The sequence below is a fragment of the Salmo salar genome, chromosome ssa26 (genome assembly GCF_905237065.1).
Source record: "Salmo salar chromosome ssa26, Ssal_v3.1, whole genome shotgun sequence".
NCBI classification, from domain to species: Eukaryota; Metazoa; Chordata; class Actinopteri; order Salmoniformes; family Salmonidae; genus Salmo; species Salmo salar.
The window spans coordinates 5,976,971-5,996,200 of record NC_059467.1 but is presented as its reverse complement, the minus strand read 5'-3'; the positions used below and the strand labels follow the sequence as shown (position 1 = coordinate 5,996,200).

General features: G+C 43.7%; 1 protein-coding gene across 1 annotated transcript in view; it reads right to left on the bottom strand.

Annotated features, from left to right (window-relative positions):
* Positions 1–19,230, bottom strand: part of LOC106587057 (protein kinase C-binding protein NELL1) — a 493,867-nt gene that overhangs the window by 414,487 nt on the left and 60,150 nt on the right. The window contains exon 4 of the mRNA XM_014174942.2: positions 10,486–10,656. Within this exon, the coding sequence (XP_014030417.2) occupies positions 10,486–10,656 (171 nt within the window). The remainder of the gene's footprint in view (positions 1–10,485; positions 10,657–19,230) is intronic.

The following is a 19,230-nucleotide window of genomic DNA, read 5'->3' as shown; positions in this document are numbered from 1 at the left end:
ACAGGAAGACTTCCCGGGCCAGGCTGCGCCAACTTCAGACAGCGAGCATGGCAGAACAGGCTCCAGCCCATGATTGCACCAGCAGTCCAGTTGATAAGGGGATTGTGACACTGGAGCCATGTAAACCCCAAAACCACAGGTACCTGAGGAGACTTGATGAGCATGAACTGCATAGTCTCACTGTGATTCCCTGACACCCGCAGGTTGATAGGAGTGGTGTTGTTGGTGATTCTGCCTATAGAGCACCCATTCAGCGCTCTAACGTCCATGGGAATGGAGAGGGGCTGAGTGGGGATGCCCAGTTCTGACACTAGGGTAGTGTCCATGAAAATCTCATCGGCCGCAGAGTTAATGAGTACCCGGAGAGATTTAGACTGGTCACCCCACCACAGGATGGCATGGAGAGGGGTACAAGTAAGGGGTGAAGGAAAATTATCCATATGGCCCACCAGAGTACTCATACCTACTGATGAGCCCGGTCTTTTAATGGACAGTCAGACACGTAATGACCGGTAGTCCCGCAATACAGACAACTCTTGGTGTTAAGTCTGCGTAAACGTTCGGCTGGAGACAACCTAGCTCTGCCGAGTTGCATCGGCTCCAGAAGAGGCGAGTCGGCAGACCTCGGAGATTCTCGGAGGAACTTGGGTAACCTCGGATTCTCTATGAAACTTAGATGCCTGGGTCTTCCGGGATTCCTCGGAAGCGAGGTGGGATCCTTGGGTGAGCGAGTGGGACCGAATCAGACCTCCTCTCCCTCCTACATTCCTGTAGCCACACATCGATCTGGATAGTCAAGGCGATGAGCGAGTCGAGATCCGTAGGCAGCTTCCGGGCTACGAGTTCGTATTTAACCTCCTTCGATAATCCGTGGCGGAACGTGTTGAACAGGGATTCCGGATTCCAGGCACTCTCGGCAGCCAAAATGGGGAAATCTACACGATAGTCTGCCACACTGCGGGAGTCTTGACAAAGCTGGAGTAACTTCCGAGCAGCCTCTTTCCCGAACAACGGAGAATCAAAAAACCTTTTCACCTCAGCCACGAACTCCTGCAGACTGAAGCACACGGCAGATTGTTATTCCCACACAACCATAGCCCAGGCGAGGGCCCTCCTGGACATCAGCATTATGCGGTATGCACAGAGAGAGAAACACCCAACAGGTTCCTGATTCTCCAGCGGAGCATTCCGGAGGAGGGAAGCCGAGTCCTCGGGAAGATGGGGTGGCATGCCCTACTGACAGCGGGGTTACTGGGGGGCTGGGAGGTTAATGTCGTGGCTGGCTGCCTAACAGACAATCCGCGAAATTGCTCCAGCAATGTATTCAAGGCATGATCATGGTGTTTCGCCAAGTTCTGGAATCCTTCTATAAGACCTTGAAGTAACTCCTTGTGTATCTCAATGGTGGCTCCTTAGGAGGTGACGGCATTGCGGAGCTGGTCCGAGTCTGCTGGGCTAGTCATGGCCAGTTCGTACTAACAGAACTCAGGGTAAGACCCAGATGCAGACAGTTCGAAGCACAGATGTTTATTTACAAAACAGGGGAAAGGCAAATGACAAGTCAAGAGCAGGCAGAGGTCGGTAATCCAGGGCAGAGTCCGTAAGGTATAGAACGGCAAGCAGGCTGAGGGTCAGGGCAGGCAGAAGTCAGTAATCCAGGGCAGTGTCAAAAGGTACAGAATGGCAGGCAGGCTCAGGACAGGCAGAATGGTCAAAACTGGAAGAACTAGAAAACAGGGACTAAAGTGAACTTTAGATGTATGCAATCTTCTCAGGTTTTGGCCTGCCATATGAGTTCTGTTATACTCACAGACACCATTCAAACTGTTTTAGAAACTTTAGGGTGTTTTCTATCCAAATCAAACAATTATATGCATATTCTAGTTTCTGGGCAGGAGTAATAACCAGATTAAATCGGGTACGTTTTATATCCGGCCGTGAAAATACTGCCCCCTATCCTAAACAGGTTAAGATAGGAGGAATGTGATTTTAGTTTTCTAATAAGATAATTGTTTCTGAGAATACCTTGCACAGTAACAAGCCATGCCCTGAATGAGTTCAGAAAAGAGTGTAAGTGTGATGGAACCGCCCCTTTCCGACCACTCCTTAAAGTGCTAGATAACGAAATTCACACCAGACCAAAACATTGCCGGGTGGCTTCTGGCGTGTAAAGTGGTCGGGAGCTGAACGTAGAATAACCCCTTTAGACCAAAAGATGTGAGACTGTGATCCACACGTTGAAATGGTTAGAAACTCTAAACATCTCAACCTCAAAACTAGATGAAGAAGATAACCTCACCTACCAGACCAGAAACACTGCCAGTCTGCAGCTGCATGTGTAAAGTGGTGTGGAACTTTGACTATCTACCTGAGGAAGAAAAGAGGCGAGAAGCTCACCTCAGAAGATCACTGGTGAATCATTGAAGCCACAGACAACTAAGAAGGACATTGTGACCTCTGGTGGACAATCAGAGCCTTACACTCCCGGGAGAGCCCATCGAAACAACTTTCCGAGAGGGCTTAGTCCTGACTGAGATAGCCAACGAACGAAGGCATTCAACACGTACAGTGGCTTGCGAAAGTATTTACCCCCCTTGGCAATTTTCCTATTTTGTTGCCTTACAACCTGGAAGTAAAATAGATTTTTGGGGGGTTTGTATCATTTGATTTACACAACATGCCTTCCACTTTGAAGATGCAAAATATTTTTTATTGTGAAACAAACAAGAAATAAGACAAAAAACAGAAAACTTAAGCGTGCATAACTATTCACCCCCCCCCAAAATCAATACTTTGTTGAGCCACCTTTCTCAGCAATTAGAGCTGCAAATCTCTTGGGGTATGTCTCTATAAGCTTGGCACATCTAGCTACTGGGATTTTTGCCCATTCTTCAAGGCAAACCTTACTCCAGCTCCTTCAAGTTGGATGGGTTCCGCTGGTGTACAGCAATCTTTAAGACATACCACAGATTCTCAATTGGATTGAGGTCTGGGCTTTGACTAGGGCATTCAAAGACATTTAAATGTTTCCCCTTAAACCACTCGAGTGTCGCTTCAGCAGTAAGATTAGGGTCATTGTCCTGCTGGAAGGTGAACCTCCATCCCAGTCTCAAATCTCTGGAAGACAAACAGGTTTCCCTCAAGAATTTCCCTGTATTTAGCACCATCCATCATTCCTTCAATTCTGACCAGTTTCCCAGTCCGAGGGGTGTTGAGTTTGCGCCAGACATAGTGTTTTCCTGGATGGCCAAAAAGCTACATTTTAGTCTCATCTGACCAGAGTACCTTCTTCCATATGTTTGGGGAGTCTCCCACTTGCATTTTGGCGAACACCAAATGCGTTTGCTTAATTTTTTCTTTAAGCAATGGCTTTTTTCTGGCCACTCTTCCATAGAACACAGCTCAGTGGAGTGTACGGCTTAAAGTCCTGAGGAGGATAAACGAGGTGTGTTATCGGTTACAACTCCCTTCCTATTACCGTATTGACCCCTCGTTTCATGTGTCTCTCCTCAGGCCGGTGGTAGCTGGTCCCTGCAGGAAGGTGAGGTGCCGGAGGTCCCTCCACCCCCTCTGGACATCGGGGGGTCCCCGGCGTACAGCATACGGGCCATTCTGGACTCGAGACGCCGGGCGAGGGGCCTGCAGTACCTCATGGACTGGGAGGGGTACGGCCCGGAGGAGAGGTGCTGGGTGCCGGCGGAGGACGTCTTGGACCCATCCATGTTGAAGGATTTCCATCACCTCCGTCCGGATCGCCCTGCGCCTCGCCCTCCGGGTCGTCCTCGAGGCCGGTGTCGGCGCGCTGCGGGATCCGCGCGTCAGGAGGGGGGTACTGTCACGATTCCCACCGACGGTGGCGCCTCCTCCTGCTCGGGTGGCGCTCGGCGGTCGTCGTCACCGGCCTATTAGCTACCACTGATTCCCTTTTTGGTTTTCCCTTCTTTTTGGTTTTGTGCACCTGTGTTTAGTTTGGTTAATAACCTCTTACATCTAGACGTTCCGCTAGCGGAACACCTGCTCCAATATCCAATGATAGGCATGCCGCGAATTACAAATTCCTCAAAAATACAAAAACTTAAATTTTTTCAAACATATGACTATTTCACAGCATTTTAAAGATAAGACTCTCCTTTATCTAACCACACTGTCCGATTTCAAAAAGGCTTTACAGCGAAAGAAAAACATTAGATTATGTCAGCAGAGTACCAAGCCAGCAATAATCAGACACCCATTTTTCAAGCTAGCATATAATGTCACAAAAACCCAGAAGACAGCTAAATGCAGCACTAACCTTTGATGATCTTCATCAGATGACACACCTAGGACATTTTGTTATACAATACATGCATGTTTTGTTCAATTTTCTATCCATATGTAATAAGTATATGCATATTCTAGTTACTGGGTAGGAGTGGTAACCAGATTAAATCGGGTATGTTTTTTATCCAGCCGTGTCAATACTGCCCCCTAGCCCTAACAGGTTAAAATCGGACATATCGAGTGCATAGAGGAGGTCTGTATCTATAATTCTTAAAATAATATTTATGCTTTTTGTGAACGTTTATCGTGAGTAATTTAGTAAAATGTTAGCGAATTCCCCGGAAGTTTGCGGGGGGTATGCTAGTTCTGAACGTCACATGCTAATGTAAAAAGCTGGTTTTTGATATAAATATGAACTTGATTGAACAAAACATGCATGTATTGTATAACATAATGTCCTAGGGTTGTCATCTGATGAAGATCATCAAAGGTGAGTGCTGCATTTAGCTGTCTTCTGGGTTTTGGTGACATTATATGCTGGCTTGAAAAATGGGTGTCTGATTATTTCTGGCTTGGTACTCTGCTGACATAATCTAATGTTTTGCTTTCGTTGTAAAGCCTTTTTGAAATCGGACAGTGTGGTTAGATTAACGAGAGTCTTGTCTTTAAATAGCTGTAAAATAGTCATATGTTTGAGAAATTGAAGTAAGTTTTTAAGGTTTTGAAAATCGCGCCACAGGCTTAAAGTGGCTGTTGAGTAGGTGGGACGCAAGCGTCCCACCTAGCCCATAGAGGCTAAGAACACAACCATGAATAAAGAATGGTACCAACACATCCCCCTAGAGCAACTTCTCCCAACCATCCAGGAACAGTTTGGTGATGAACAATGCCTTTTCCAGCATGATGAAGCTCCTTGCCATAAGGCAAAAGTGATAACTAAGTGGCTCGGGGAACAAAACATCGATATTTTGGGTCCATGGCCAGGGAACTCCCCACACATTAATCCCATTGAGAACTTGTGGTCAATCCTCAAAAGGCGGGTGGACAAACAAAAACCCACAAATTCTGACAAACTCCAAGCATTGATTATGCAAGAATGGGCTGCTATCAGTCAGGATGAGGCCCGGAGGTTAATTGACAGTATGCCAAGGTGGATTGCAGAGGTCTTGAAAAATAAGTGTCAACACTGCAAATATTGACTCTGCATCAACTTCATGTAATTGTCAATAAAAGCCTTTGACACTTACGAAATGATTGTGGTTATACTTCAGTATTCCATAGTAACATCTGACTAAAATATCTAAAGACACTGAAGCAGCAAACTTTGTGGAAATTAATATTTGTGTCATTTTCAAAACTTTTGGCCATGACTGTATATGTAGCAAAAATCTAATTCTGTCTCTCATTGTTCAAATAAACCTACGATTAAAATGATAGACTGATCATTTCTTTGTTAGTGGGCAAACATACAAAATCAGCAGGGGATCAAAAAATTTTTTCCCTCACTGTATAGACTTTTTTTTTCCTACTGTATTATTGACTATATGTTTTGTTTATTCCATGTGTAACTCTGTGTTGTATGTGTCGAATTGCTATGCTTTATCTTGGCCAGGTCGCAGTTGGAAATGAGAACTTGTTCTCAACTAGCCTACCTGGTTAAGTAAAGGTGAAATAAAAATAAATAAAAAATGTGTACTTAACCATAAACATCAATGCCTTTCTTAAAATCAATACACAAGTATATATTTTTAAACCTGCATATTTAGTTAATATTGCCTGCTAACATGAATTTCTTTTAACTAGGGAAATTGTGTCACTTCTCTTGAGTTCTGTGCAAGCAGAGTCAGGGTATATGCAGCAGTTTGGGCTGCCTGGCTTGTTGCGAACTGTGTGAAGACCATTTCTTCCTAACAAAGACCCTAATTAATTTGTCAGAATTGTACATAATTATGACATACATTGCGCAACCTTCAATGTTAACAGCAATATTTAGACTTAGGGATGCCACCCGTTAGATTAGATATGGAATGGTTCCGCATTTCACTGAAAGAATAAATGTTTTGTTTTAGAAATTATCGTTTCTGGATTTGACCATATTAATGACCTTAGGCTCGTATTTCTGTGTGCTATTGTATTATAATTATAATTAAGTCTATGATTTGATATTTGATAGAGCAGTCTGACTGAGCGGTGGTAGGCAGCAGCAGGCTCGTAAGCATTCATTCAAACAGCACTTTCCTGCATTTGCCAGCAGCTCTTCGCTGTGCTTCAAGCATTGCGCTGTTAATGACCTCAAGCCTATCAACTCCCGAGATTAGGCTGGCAATACTATAGTGCCTATAAGAACATCCAATAGTCAAAGGTATATGAAATACAAATGGTATATAGAGAGATAGTCCTATAATTCCTATAATAACTACAACCTAAAACTTCTTACCTGGGAATATTGAGGACTCATGTTAAAAGGAACCACCAGCTTTCATATGTTCTCATGTTCTGCGCAAGGAACTTAAACGTTAGCTTTTTTACTTGGCAAATATTGCACTTTTACTTTCTTCTCCAACACTTTGTTTTTGCATTATTTAAACCAAATTGAACATGTTTCATTATTTATTTGAGACTAAATTGATCTTATTGATGTATTATATTAAGTTAAAATAAAAGTGTTCATTCAGTATTGTTGTAATTGTCATTATTACAAATATATAAAAATCGGCCGATTAATTGGTATCGGCTTTTTTTGGTCCTCCAATAATCGGTATCGGCGTTGAAAAATCATAATCGGTTGACCTCTACAATCAATAATACTCTTAGCAAAAATGTTTATTTAATTTACAATCTTTAGATACTATAAAAATAGAAAGGTTCAGAAGTTTTGTGAAACATCACAGCACAGATTAAAAATACATGGCAAATAAAAATCAAAACTAGATGGTGTTCAGGGATAGATGGGAAGGGTTTCGTGGAGCTGAATGTTGGGACAAAAAATAACAAGATCACAAATAAAGTATTCAGACCCCTTCACTTTTTCGACATTTTGTTACGTTAAAGCCTTATTCTAAAATGGAATGAATCTAGACATAATACCCCATAATGACAAAACAAAACAGGTTTTTAAAAACTTAAATATCACATTTACATAAGTATTCAGACCCTTTACTCAGTACTTTGTTGAAGCACCTTGGGTAGCGATTACATCCTCGAGTCTACTTGGCTATGATGCTACAATCTTGGCACGCCTGTATTTGGGGATTTTCTCCCATTCTTCTCTGCAGATCCTCTCAAGCTCTGTCAGGTTGGATGGGGAGCGTCACTGCACAGCTATTTTCAGGTCTCTCCAGAAATGTTTGTTCGGGTTCATGTCCGGGCTCTGGCTGGGCCACTCAAGGACATTCAGAGACTTGTCACGAAGCCACTCCTGCGTTGTCTTGGCTGTGTACTTAGGGTCGTTGTCCTGTTGGAAGGTAAACCTTAGCCCCAGTCTGAGGTCCTGAACGCTCTGGAGCAGGTTTACATCAAGCATGTCTCTGTACTTGGTCCCGAGTGGTGCAGTGGTCTAAGACACTGCATGTCAGTGCAAGAGGCGTTTATCAGACACACTACAATACCATTGCTGTTGCTCTACCCAACTCTGTCTCTGTCTCTCCCTTGCTCTCTCACTTTCTCCCATGCGCTCTCTCTATCTCTTTCTCTCTCTCCCAGAATGCCCTCATTTTTAAGACTTTACAATTCTCTCTCTATCTCTGTCTCTTTCTCTCTCTCCCAGAATATCCTCATTTTTAAGACCTGGATCGAATCCAGGCTGCATCACATCCGGACGTGATTGAGAGTCCCATAAAGCGGCGCACAATTGGCCCAGCGTCGTCTGGGTTTGGCCGGAGTAGGCCATCATTGTAAATAATAATTTGTTCTTAACTGACTTGCCTAGTTAAATAAATGTTAAATAAAATATACAACTTTGCTCTGCTCATCTTTCCCTCAATCCTGACTAGTCTCCCAGTCCCTGCAGCTGAAAAACATCCCCACAGCATGATACTTCCCCCACCATGCCTCAGCGTAGGGAGAGTGCCAGGTTTCCTCCACATGTGACGCTTGGCATTCAGGGCAACGCGGAGTGCCTGGATACAGCCAATAGCCGTGGTATATTGGCCATATACCACAAACACCTGAGGTGCCTTATTGTTATTATGAACTGGTTACCAATATAATTAGAATCAAATCAAACTTTATTTGTCACATGCGCCGAATACAACAAGTGTAGACCATACCGTGAAATGCTTACTTACAAGCCCTTAACCAACAGTGCAGTTCATTTTATTTACCAAATAAACTAAAGTAATAAATAATAAAAAGTAACACAAAATAACAATAACAAGGCCATATACAGGGGGTACCGGTACCGAGTCAGTGTGCGGGGGTAGAGGTTAGAGGTAATTTGTACATGTAGGTAGGGGTGAAGTGACTATGCATAGATAATAAACAGCGAGTAGCAGCAGTGTACATAACAAATGGAGATGGGGGGGTCAATGTAATAGTCAGTTGGCCATTTGATGAATTGTTCAGCAGTCTTATGGCTTGGGGGTAGAAGCTGTTAAGGAGCCTTTTGGTCCTAGACTTGGCGCTTCGGTACCACTTACCGTGCGGTAGCAGAGAAAACAGTCTATGACTTGTGTGACTGGAGTCTCTGACCATTTTATGGGCTTTCCTCTGACACCGCCTATTATATAGGTCCTGGATTGCAGGAAGCTTGGCCCCAGTGATGTACTGCGCCGTACGCATTACCCTCTGTAGCACCTCATGGTAAGATGCTGTAAAACGTCAGCCATCCTCTTCGGCGCCATTTAAAAAATAAATGTTTTGTCATACCGTGATATACCACGGCTGTCAGCCAATCAGCATTCAAGGCTCGAAGCACCCAGTTCATAATTAGAAATGATTTGTAGACTGCAAATTGATTGCAAAAAGCCCAAACAGATATAATGTTTGACTAAAACATAATTACTTCAAACCTCTCTATTATGTGTGGGAATACATTTGAAAATGTTTTTTTTACATTAAAAATCACTTGGAGCTCATTTCCTGGTGTTTTATGTCCAACAATGAAATATATATATATATTTTTAAATCTGACAACTTGGGGGGGGGGGGAAATGTGTGTGTGTGTGTGCTCACGCATGTGCATGCATAAGTATGTGCATGTGTAGATGTGACACAAATACAGAACCCTACAGTCTACCGCTTGCCTCTCTTACCCCATACTGTCTGCAGCCTGTCACCAGAGCAACAATAGGTGTTTACAAATATTTACCTTGATGAGCTCACAGAGCTTATCAGTGGTGTCACTACTCAGGGAAACTTGTGACACTCGGCGAATGCTCAAAGGGAACGTGGCAATGGGAGACAGCTGGAAATATCACAGCCTCTCAACATGCCCCTGTGTGTGTGTGTGTGTGTGTGTGTGTGTGTGTGTGTGTGTGTGTGTGTGTGTGTGTGTGTGTGTGTGTGTGTGTGTGTGTGTGTGTGTGTGTGTGTGTGTGTGTGTGTGTGAGTAAAAGGGAAAGGGGGATACCTAGTCAGTTGTAACTCTGAATGCCTTCAACTGAAATGTGTCTTCCGCATTTAACCCGACCTCTGAATCAGAGAGGTGCGGGGGGCTGCCTTAATCGACATCCACGTCTTTGGCGCCCAGGGAACAGTGGGTTAACTGCCTTGAGTGTGTGTGTGTGTGTGTGTGTGTGTGTGTGTGTGTGTGTGTGTGTGTGTGTGTGTGTGTGTGTGTGTGTGTGTGTGTGTGTGTGTGTGTGTTTTTGTGTGTGGTGGAAGCTGTGGTGCTTGTGTGTATACGTATGTGTGCGTGTGTGTGTGACCTACTGCATGTGCAAAAGTGCATTAGTGTACGTGTGTAGGTGTGTGTGCATCCACCTGTGAGTTTCTACAGTGTTAGTTCACAGCAGTATCAGGGGTTTCACCTCTGGTAACATCCTGCTAGCAAAGATGCCATTTTAGGCTAAAGGTGACATGAGTGTTGCCAATTATATAAGGTTCAAGCTGGTTCAAGCTGATGCTTCCATTGCCTGACTTTCAGTCTGTATTACGGCTTGTACTTGTAGGTTGTATGGAGTGTACTTGTAGCCCTAATGGAGATGGCTAGATTGTATGTTAACCAATAGGTGTGTGTGCATGCATACGCATGCATTTGTTTATGCCTGTGTGTGTGTATTTTACCTGTTGCAGTCGACATGCAGCAATAGGTGTGTACCGCTGATGGAGAGGGCTATCTTGTGCCACTGGCCATCGGCTAGTCGGTAGGGGAAGGACTCTGAGCGAGGCTTGCCTTTGTAGCGGTAGTGGTAGCGGATCTCCTCCCTCAGCCCACTGCTCTCCAGCTCAAAGTAACTGCAAGGGAGGAGAGGGCAAAGGTTACAGGCAGAGTTCAGAGATCACTGAAGCACTTACAGCCCCTGAGGAAAATGGAGAAGGATTTAGCATGGGGCCATGAGGTGATGCAATGGGGGAATGTGGTGTGTTAATATGCAACATTCATACCCTACAGGTCAAAAGTTTTAAAACACCTTCTCATTAAAGGGTTTTTCTTTATTTTCACTATTTTCTATATTGTAGAATAATTGTGAAGACATCAAGACTATGAAATTACACATATGGAATCATGTAGTAACCAAAAAAGTGTTAACCTCTTATGGCTAAGGGGCAGTATTTTCACGGCTGGATAAAAAACGTACCCGATTTAATCTGGTTACTAATCCTACCCAGTAACTAGAATATGCATATACTTATTATATATGGATAGAAAACACCCTAAAGTTTCTAAAACTGTTTGAATGGTGTCTGTGAGTATAACAGAACTCAAATGGCAGGTCAAAACCTGAGAGATTCCTTTACAGGAAGTGGCCTGTCTGACCATTTCTGGAACTTCTTTGCCATCTCTATCTTTTACTAAGGATCTCTGCTCTAACGTGACACTTCCTACGTCGTCCATAGGCGCTCAGAGCCCGGGAAAAACCTGAATGTCGTCATCCCAGCCCCAGGCTGAAACACATTATCGCCTTTCTCAAGTGGCCGATCAAGGGACTGTGGGCTTAGGCGTGTGACCTGGCCGCCCCCGTCTTTGTGATTTTTTCCTCTGTTTGCCGAAAAGGAGATTCCCGGTCGGAATATTATCGCTTTTCTATGAGAAAAATGGCATAAAAATTGATTTTAAACAGCGGTTGACATGCTTCGAAGTACGGTAATGGAATATTTAGAATTTTCTTTGTCACGAATTGCGCCATGCACGCGACCCTTCTTTACCATTTCGGATAGTGTCTGGAACGCACGAACAAAACGCCGCTATCCGGATATAACGATGGATTATTTTGGACCAAACCAACATTTGTTATTGAAGTAGCAGTCCTGGGAGTGCATTCTGACGAAGACAACAAAGGTAATGAAACTTTTGTAATAGTAAATCGGAGTTTGATCAGGGCTAAACTTGGTCGGTGTCTAAATGGCTAGCCGTGATGGCTGGGCTATCTACTGAGAATATTGCAAAATGTGCTTTCACCGAAAAGCTATTTTAAAATCAGACATATCGAGTGCATAGAGGAGTTCTGTATCTATAATTCTTAAAATAATTGTTATGTTTTTTGTGAACGTTTATCGTGAGTAATTTAGTAAATTCACCGGATGTTTGCGGGGGGTATGCTAGTTCTGAACGTCACATGCTAATGTAAAAAGCTGGTTTTTGATATAAATATGAACTTGATTGAACAAAACATGCATGTATTGTATAACATAATGTCCTAGGGTTGTCATCTGATGAAGATCATCAAAGGTTAGTGCTGCATTTAGCTGTGGTTTTGTTTTTTGTGACATTATATGCTAGCTTGAAAAATGGGTGTCTGATTATTTCTGGCTGGGTACTCTGCTGACATAATCTAATGTTTTGCTTTCGCTGTAAAGCCTTTTTGAAATCGGACAGTGTGGTTAGATTAACGAGAGTCTTGTCTTTAAAATGCTGTAAAATAGTAATTTGAGGAATTTGTAATTCGCGCCACGCCCATCATTGGATATTGGAGCAGGTGTTCCGCTAGCGGAACGTCTAGATGTAAGAGGTTAACCAGCATGGCTAAGTGGGACTTTCATTTGTTTTTCAACAGGACAATGACCCAACACACCTCCAGGCTGTGTAAGGGCTATTTTACCAAGAAGGAGAGTGATGGAGTGCTGCATCAGATGACCTGGCCTCCACAATCCCCGACCTCAACCCAATTGAAATGGTTTGGGATGAGTCGGACCGCAGAGTGAAAGAAATGCAGCCAACAAGTGCTCAGCATATGTGGGAACTCCTTCAAGACTGTTGGAAAAGCATTCCAGGTGAAGCTGGTTGAGAGAATGCCAAGAGTGTGCAAAGCTGTCATCAAGGCAAAGGGTAGCTATTTGAAGAATCTCAAATATCAAATATATTTTGAATTGTTTAACACTTTTTTGGTTACTACATGATTCCATATGTGTTATTTCATAGTTTTGATGTCTTCACTATTATTCTACAATGTATAATATAGTAAAAATAAAGAAAATCCTTGAATCAGTAGATGTTCTAAAACTTTTGACCTGTAGTTTACATTCAACTGTATGCAATATTTTTGTGAAGGCAATGGGGTAATGGGCATCTTGGAGCTGTTTGTTATCATAATGCCTGATTTAAAACATGTGAATAAAGTCTTTGATACAAAAATCAAGAGGTATGGCAAAATAATAATCTAAAAAGACATTCGCGGTTCGACTGACAGGAGAAGAGGAAAGTAGAGAAAAGAACAGGAGAGAAGAGGAGAGAAGAGAACCAAAGAGAACAGAACCAAAGAAAACAAATGGTCTGAAGAGAACTGACGAGAAGAGTCTGCTGCCTGTCTGAAGAACAAGAAAATTAGAAGAAAAACATTTAAAAGGACAGCAGGTGAGGTGCAGAGGTAAAGCAGAAGAGAGAGTCAGCACCCAGAGGAGAATGAGAGGAGGAGTGTGGGAGTGTGTCTCTAAAGCAATCTGTCTCTAAACCTGTCCAGCATTGCACACACAGGGAGGAGCGGCACCATAAACCTTCAATGGGGCGTAATGACCCAGGCCCAGACATCTCCTTACCCCCTGCACTCAGGCTCTGATCAGCTGCGCTAAATTAAGAGCCAGGATGCCACAGCCAGCACCCAGGGAACCGTAGCCAGCCAGCCGTGACATTTCTGTTTCCTCAAAAACTTCTGCACACTGGCCCCTTGAAACAACCACCATTTTCCCGTTTCCAATCCTCAGAGTCCACCACACACGCAAATATGTACACACACACGCACACATACACACACACAGTGTCCCAACTCGCACACACACATCAGCCCAGCCAGACCCCATCCATATTTATGCCCAGTGAGGATACAACCAACCCGCTATGTAGAATACCAAGTGAGGCTCCGTTCTGGGAAGCTGGATTTATCCCTCTCCCAATTCTCAGTTTGCCAAAAAACTGAGAGCAGCTCGTGATAGCTATCCCAAACAGAACTGGCATGCGACACGCAGAAAAATAATGTATATGGCCCTGGTTTCAATGGGCCGTGGATCAAACGAAGGGAGATTAACTCAAATATGACGTGAATTAATTAAGTTGTAAACCCTCAGAGCGTGTGTCTGCATCCTAAATGGAACCCTATTCCCTATATAACACACTACTTTTGATCAGGGCCCACAGGAAGTGCACTAAATAGGAAAGAGGGTGCCATTTGGGACGTAAGCCGTGTGACTGAACACTTCCAAGGTCATGTGATGAACCTGTTCCCACTTTAATGTTCAGGAGCTGTTCCAGAGAAACAGACAGACAGGCAGACCTCAACGTTTAAGAGCCACCATTAAATCAACACATGTACTCTGTACTCAGGCAACTGCCACCTCTCAGAGATCACCAACCTCAATGCTGGGCATTACAACAACCATTCACATGCATGCAAATCTGCCTGCATTTTCATTCGCAGCTGGCATCTATTCATGAACGGATTAATCAGAATCAGAACCTGCCTAATCCAGGTTTCTGTTGTCCCTTTACCATATGAGCTGTTTGTAAATAGAGTACATTCATTCACAAGGCCAGCGGGCAACGTTTGACATGTGATGTCTTAATTATGTCTGGTAAAAGGGGTGGCAGATAGTCTAGCGGTTAGAGCATTGGGCCAGTAACCGAAATGTTGCTGGATTGAATCCCCAAACTGACAAGGTAAAAATCTGTCCTCCTGCCCCTGAGCAAGGCAGTTAACCCACTGTTCTCCGGACGCCGAAGACGTGGATGCCGATTATGGCAGCCCCCCGCACCTCTCTGATTCAGAGAGGTTGGGTTAAATGCGAAAGACACATTTCAGTTGAATGCATTCAGTTGTACAACTGACTAGGTATCCTCCATTCCCTAAACTGGTTTTCTGTCTGACAAGACATCATATAACCAGATTACAACCAACTGGTCCATTACAACCAGGTATAGATGCATTTTTCGCTATCAAGACGTCTTGGGAAAGATATAATCTTTTGGTTATCTGGTTGCTACACAGACATTAGCAAAACTCCCACAGTTTTGCACACTCTTGGCATTCTTTCAACCAGCTTCATGAGGAAGTTACCAGAAATGCCTTTCAATTAACAGGTGTGCATTGTTAAAAGTTAATTTGTGGAATTTCTTTCCTTCTTAATGCATTTGAGCCATTCAGTTGTGTTGTGACAAGGTAGGGGTGGTATACAGAAGATAGCCCAATTTGGTAAGACATAAAGGTCAGTCAATACAGAAAATGTCCAAAACTTTTAAAGTTTCTTCAAGTGCAGTGGCAAAAACCATCAAGTGCTATGACGAAACTGTCTCTCATGTGGACCGACACAGGAAAGGAAGACCCAGAGTTACCTCTGCAGCAGAGGATAAGTTAGTTAGAGTTAACTGCACCTCAGATTTAAGCCCAAATAAATGCTTCACAGAGTTCAAGTAACAGACACATCTCAACATTAACTGTTCAGAGGAGACTGCGTGAATCAGGCCATCATGGTCAAATTTCTGCAAAGAACCCACCACTAAAGGACACCAATAAGAAGAAAAGACTTGCTTGGGCCAAGAAACATGGGCAATAGACATTTGACCAGTGGAAATCTGTCCTTTGGTCTGATGAGTCCGAATTTGAGATTTTTGGTTACAACTGCCATGTCATTCTGAGACGCAGAGTAGGTGAACAGATGATCTCCGCATGTGTGGTCCCCACCGTGAAGCAAGGAGGAGGAGGTGTGATGATGTGGGGGTGCTTTGCTGGTGACACTGGCAGTGATTTATTTAGAATTCAAGGCACTCTTAATAACCAGCATGGCTACCACAGAATTCTGCAGCGATACGCCATCCCATCTGGTTTGCGCTTAGTGGGACTATCATTAGTTTATCAACAGGACAATGACCCAACACACCTCCAGGGTGTGTAAGGGCTATTTGACCAAGAAGTAGAGTGATGGATTGCTTCATCAGATGACCTGGCCTCCGCAATCACCCGACCTCAACCCAATTGAGATGGTTTGGGATGAGTTGGACCGCAGAGTGAAGGAAACACAGCCAACAAGTGCTCAGCATATGTGAGAACTCCTTCAAGACTGTTGGTAAAGCATTCCAGGTGAAGCTGGTTGAGAGAATGCCAAGAGTGTGCAAAGCTGTCATCAAGGCAAAGGGTGGCTACTTTAAAGAATCTAAAATACAGTACCAAAAATATAGAAAAACCCTTGAATGAATCGGTGTGTCCAATTTTTTTAACCTAAAAACACTTTCTAAACGTTTATTTTGTTATTTTTTGCATGAACAGATTGTCGCATGGAATGTACGTCACGATTATCAGCCAAAGAGCCAATTCCAACTCACTTTCTTCAACTAATCCTACTTTTTAGATGCCGAAAAGCTGTTGCGGGACGTTTTGTTTGAACAATAGCGGCAGAAAATTAATTAAGTTTAATCAACTGCCCAACGACCAGATTGACCGGAATGGTTGGTAATGGAAAGACATAGGAAGAAGAGAGATCATGATACAGAAAGCAGTAGAGCATCTAGTAAAGAAAGCATAAAGAGGGCCAAGGTAGGAAGCAAGAGTAATGATGTGTTGGAGTGGAAAGTGGTGATAGTGTTTGATGAGACCACAGGGCCTCACTTACACCCTATCCGACTAAATAATGGTGTAAAGAAAGAGGTAGGTGAAGTGAAATGAGCTCGGTTCATTGGAAATGGTATATTGTTAATATTGTGTGGTAGCCAGGCTCAGCAAGAGAAGAATCTGAAAATGGAAAAGCTTAAAGGGAAGAAGATTAAAAGCCATGTCCCTGGTGCTTATGGTAGATTGAGAGGAGTCATCACTGCGGTCCCAATATCTATCTCCACAGATGATATCAAAGAAAATGTGAAGGGAGGCAGAATGATTGAGGCCAAAAGGTTGATCAGTAGGAAAGAGGGTCAAAGAAGTGAAAGCTTATCAGTGATGCTGAGGTTTGAGAAAGTCTTGCCGGGAAAAGCACAGATAGGATTCCTTAGTTTCAATGTTAGAGAATTAGTCCCATATGCACTGCAGTGTTTTACATGCCAAAGAATGGACGTAGCTGCTCAGTGTAAAGGAAAGAAAATATGTGCCAAGTGTGGAGGGGCACATGATTACGGTGAATGTGGAAGAAATGTGAAGGTTAAGTGCTGTAATTGTGGGGGAGAACACAGTGCAGCATTTGGTGGATTCCAGGTATAGAGAGAGGCTAGAGAGGCTCAGAGATATAGGATCAGTCATGATGTATTATAATGCAGAGGCCGTAAAACAGATTGGTAGAACAATTATCACACCATTATCATTAGCATCGCTAACTGGCTACAGTAATAGACAATGTGCGCACTCCACAGACAGGGGCATCCCATGTCATTGCTTCTTTAGAAAGTTGCAGGAAATACGAATCACTGAAGCATTATTTTCATATCTTGTGAGAAACTTGAACAAATCAATACATTTTCTTTTAAGTTCAAAATATTTAATTAATCTTATAAATTCATATTTTTGAATATTGCTGAAATCGGTTTCAATGTCTGGATTCCATCATTCTGTTCTCATTCTTTTTATAGGGCCCTACGATACCTTTACGATACCATTTTTTACATTTACGTCATTTAGCAGACGCTCTTATCCAGAGCGACTTACAGTAGTGAATGCATACATTTCATTTCAATTTTTCTGTGCTGGCCCCCCGTGGGAATCGAACCCACAACCCTGGCGTTGCGAACAACATGCGTTGCAAACACCATGCTGTACCAACTGAGCTACAGGGAAGGCTGTTATGGTACATAGTCTGGCCATGAGAGATTATAAAATATGTCACAATGACATTATTTAAAAAGATTGTACCCGTTGGGAGATACATTGCACAAAAAGGAGTCTATTTATTTAAACTGTCAAGACTTCTGCCGAAGTCAATGCCCCTCCTTGCTCGGGTGGTGCTTGGCGGTGTCACGTCCTGGCCAGTATAAGGGTTAATTGGTATTGTAGTTTGGTCAGGACGTGGCAGAGGGTATTTGTTTTATGTGGTTAGGGGTGGTGTGTTTGTTGTAGGGCAGTTGATTTAGGTATTCCGGGGTTTTTGGGCACTGTTTGATTTTCATGTATTCTATGTTTAGTCTAGTGTGTCTGTTTCTATGTTTGGGTTCATTGGGGTTGGGACTCTCAATTGAAGGCAGGTGTTGTCTATTTGCCTTTGATTGAGAGTCCCATATATGAGGGTGTGTTTGTGTTTGTCTTTTGTGGGAGATTGTTTTTGCACTGCGTTTTTGTATAGCCTGCAAAACTGTTGCACTGTCGTTGTTTATTGTTTTTGTATAGTGTTCAAGTGATCGATTAATTAAACTCAAAGATGAACACGACCTCGGCTGCGTATTGGTCTACTTTTTCTGATGAGGACTTTTCTATTTCATCTGAAGACGAAGACGACTGTGACAGGCGGTCGACGTCACCGGTCTTCTAGCCGTCATTGATCAGTTTTTCATTTTCCATTGGTTTTGTCTTGTCTTCCTACACACCTGGTTCCAATCCCATTCATTACATGTTGTGTATCTCATGTTCTTGTCGGTGATTGTTTGTGAGTTATGTACGCGGTGGGGATTGTGTATTGGTAATCAAAGTTAGAGCGACTTACAAATTGGTGCATTCACCTTATGATATCCAGTGGAACAACCACTTTACAATAGTGCATCTAAATCTTTTAAGGGGGGGTTAGAAGGATTACTTTATCCTATCCTAGGTATTCCTTAAAGAGGTGGGGTTTCAGGTGTCTCCGGAAGGTGGTGATTGACTCCGCTGTCCTGGCGTCGTGAGGGAGCTTGTTCCACCATAGGGGTGCCAGAGCAGCGAACAGTTTTGACTGGGCTGAGCGGGAACTGTGCTTCCTCAGAGGTAGGGTGGCCAGCAGGCCAGAGGTGGATGAACGCAGTGCCCTTGTTTGGGTGTAGGGCCTGATCAGAGCCTGAAGGTATGGAGGTGCCGTTCCCTTCACAGCTCCGTAGGCAATCACCATGGTCTTGTAGCGGATGCGAGCTTCAACTGGAAGCCAGTGGAGAGAGCGGAGGAGCGGGGTGACGTGAGAGAACTTGGGAAGGTTGAACACCAGACGGGCTGCGGCGTTCTGGATGAGTTGTAGGGGTTTAATGGCACAGGCAGGGAGCCCAGCCAACAGCGAGTTGCAGTAATCTAGACGGGAGATGACAAGTGCCTCGATTAGGACCTGCGCCGCTTCCTGTGTGAGGCAGGGTCGTACTCTGCGAATGTTGTAGAGCATGAACCTACAGGATCGGGTCACCGCCTTGATGTTAGTGGAGAACGACAGGGTGTTGTCCAGGATCACGCCAAGGTTCTTAGCACTCTGGGAGGAGGACACAAGGGAGTTGTCAACCGTGATGGCGAGATC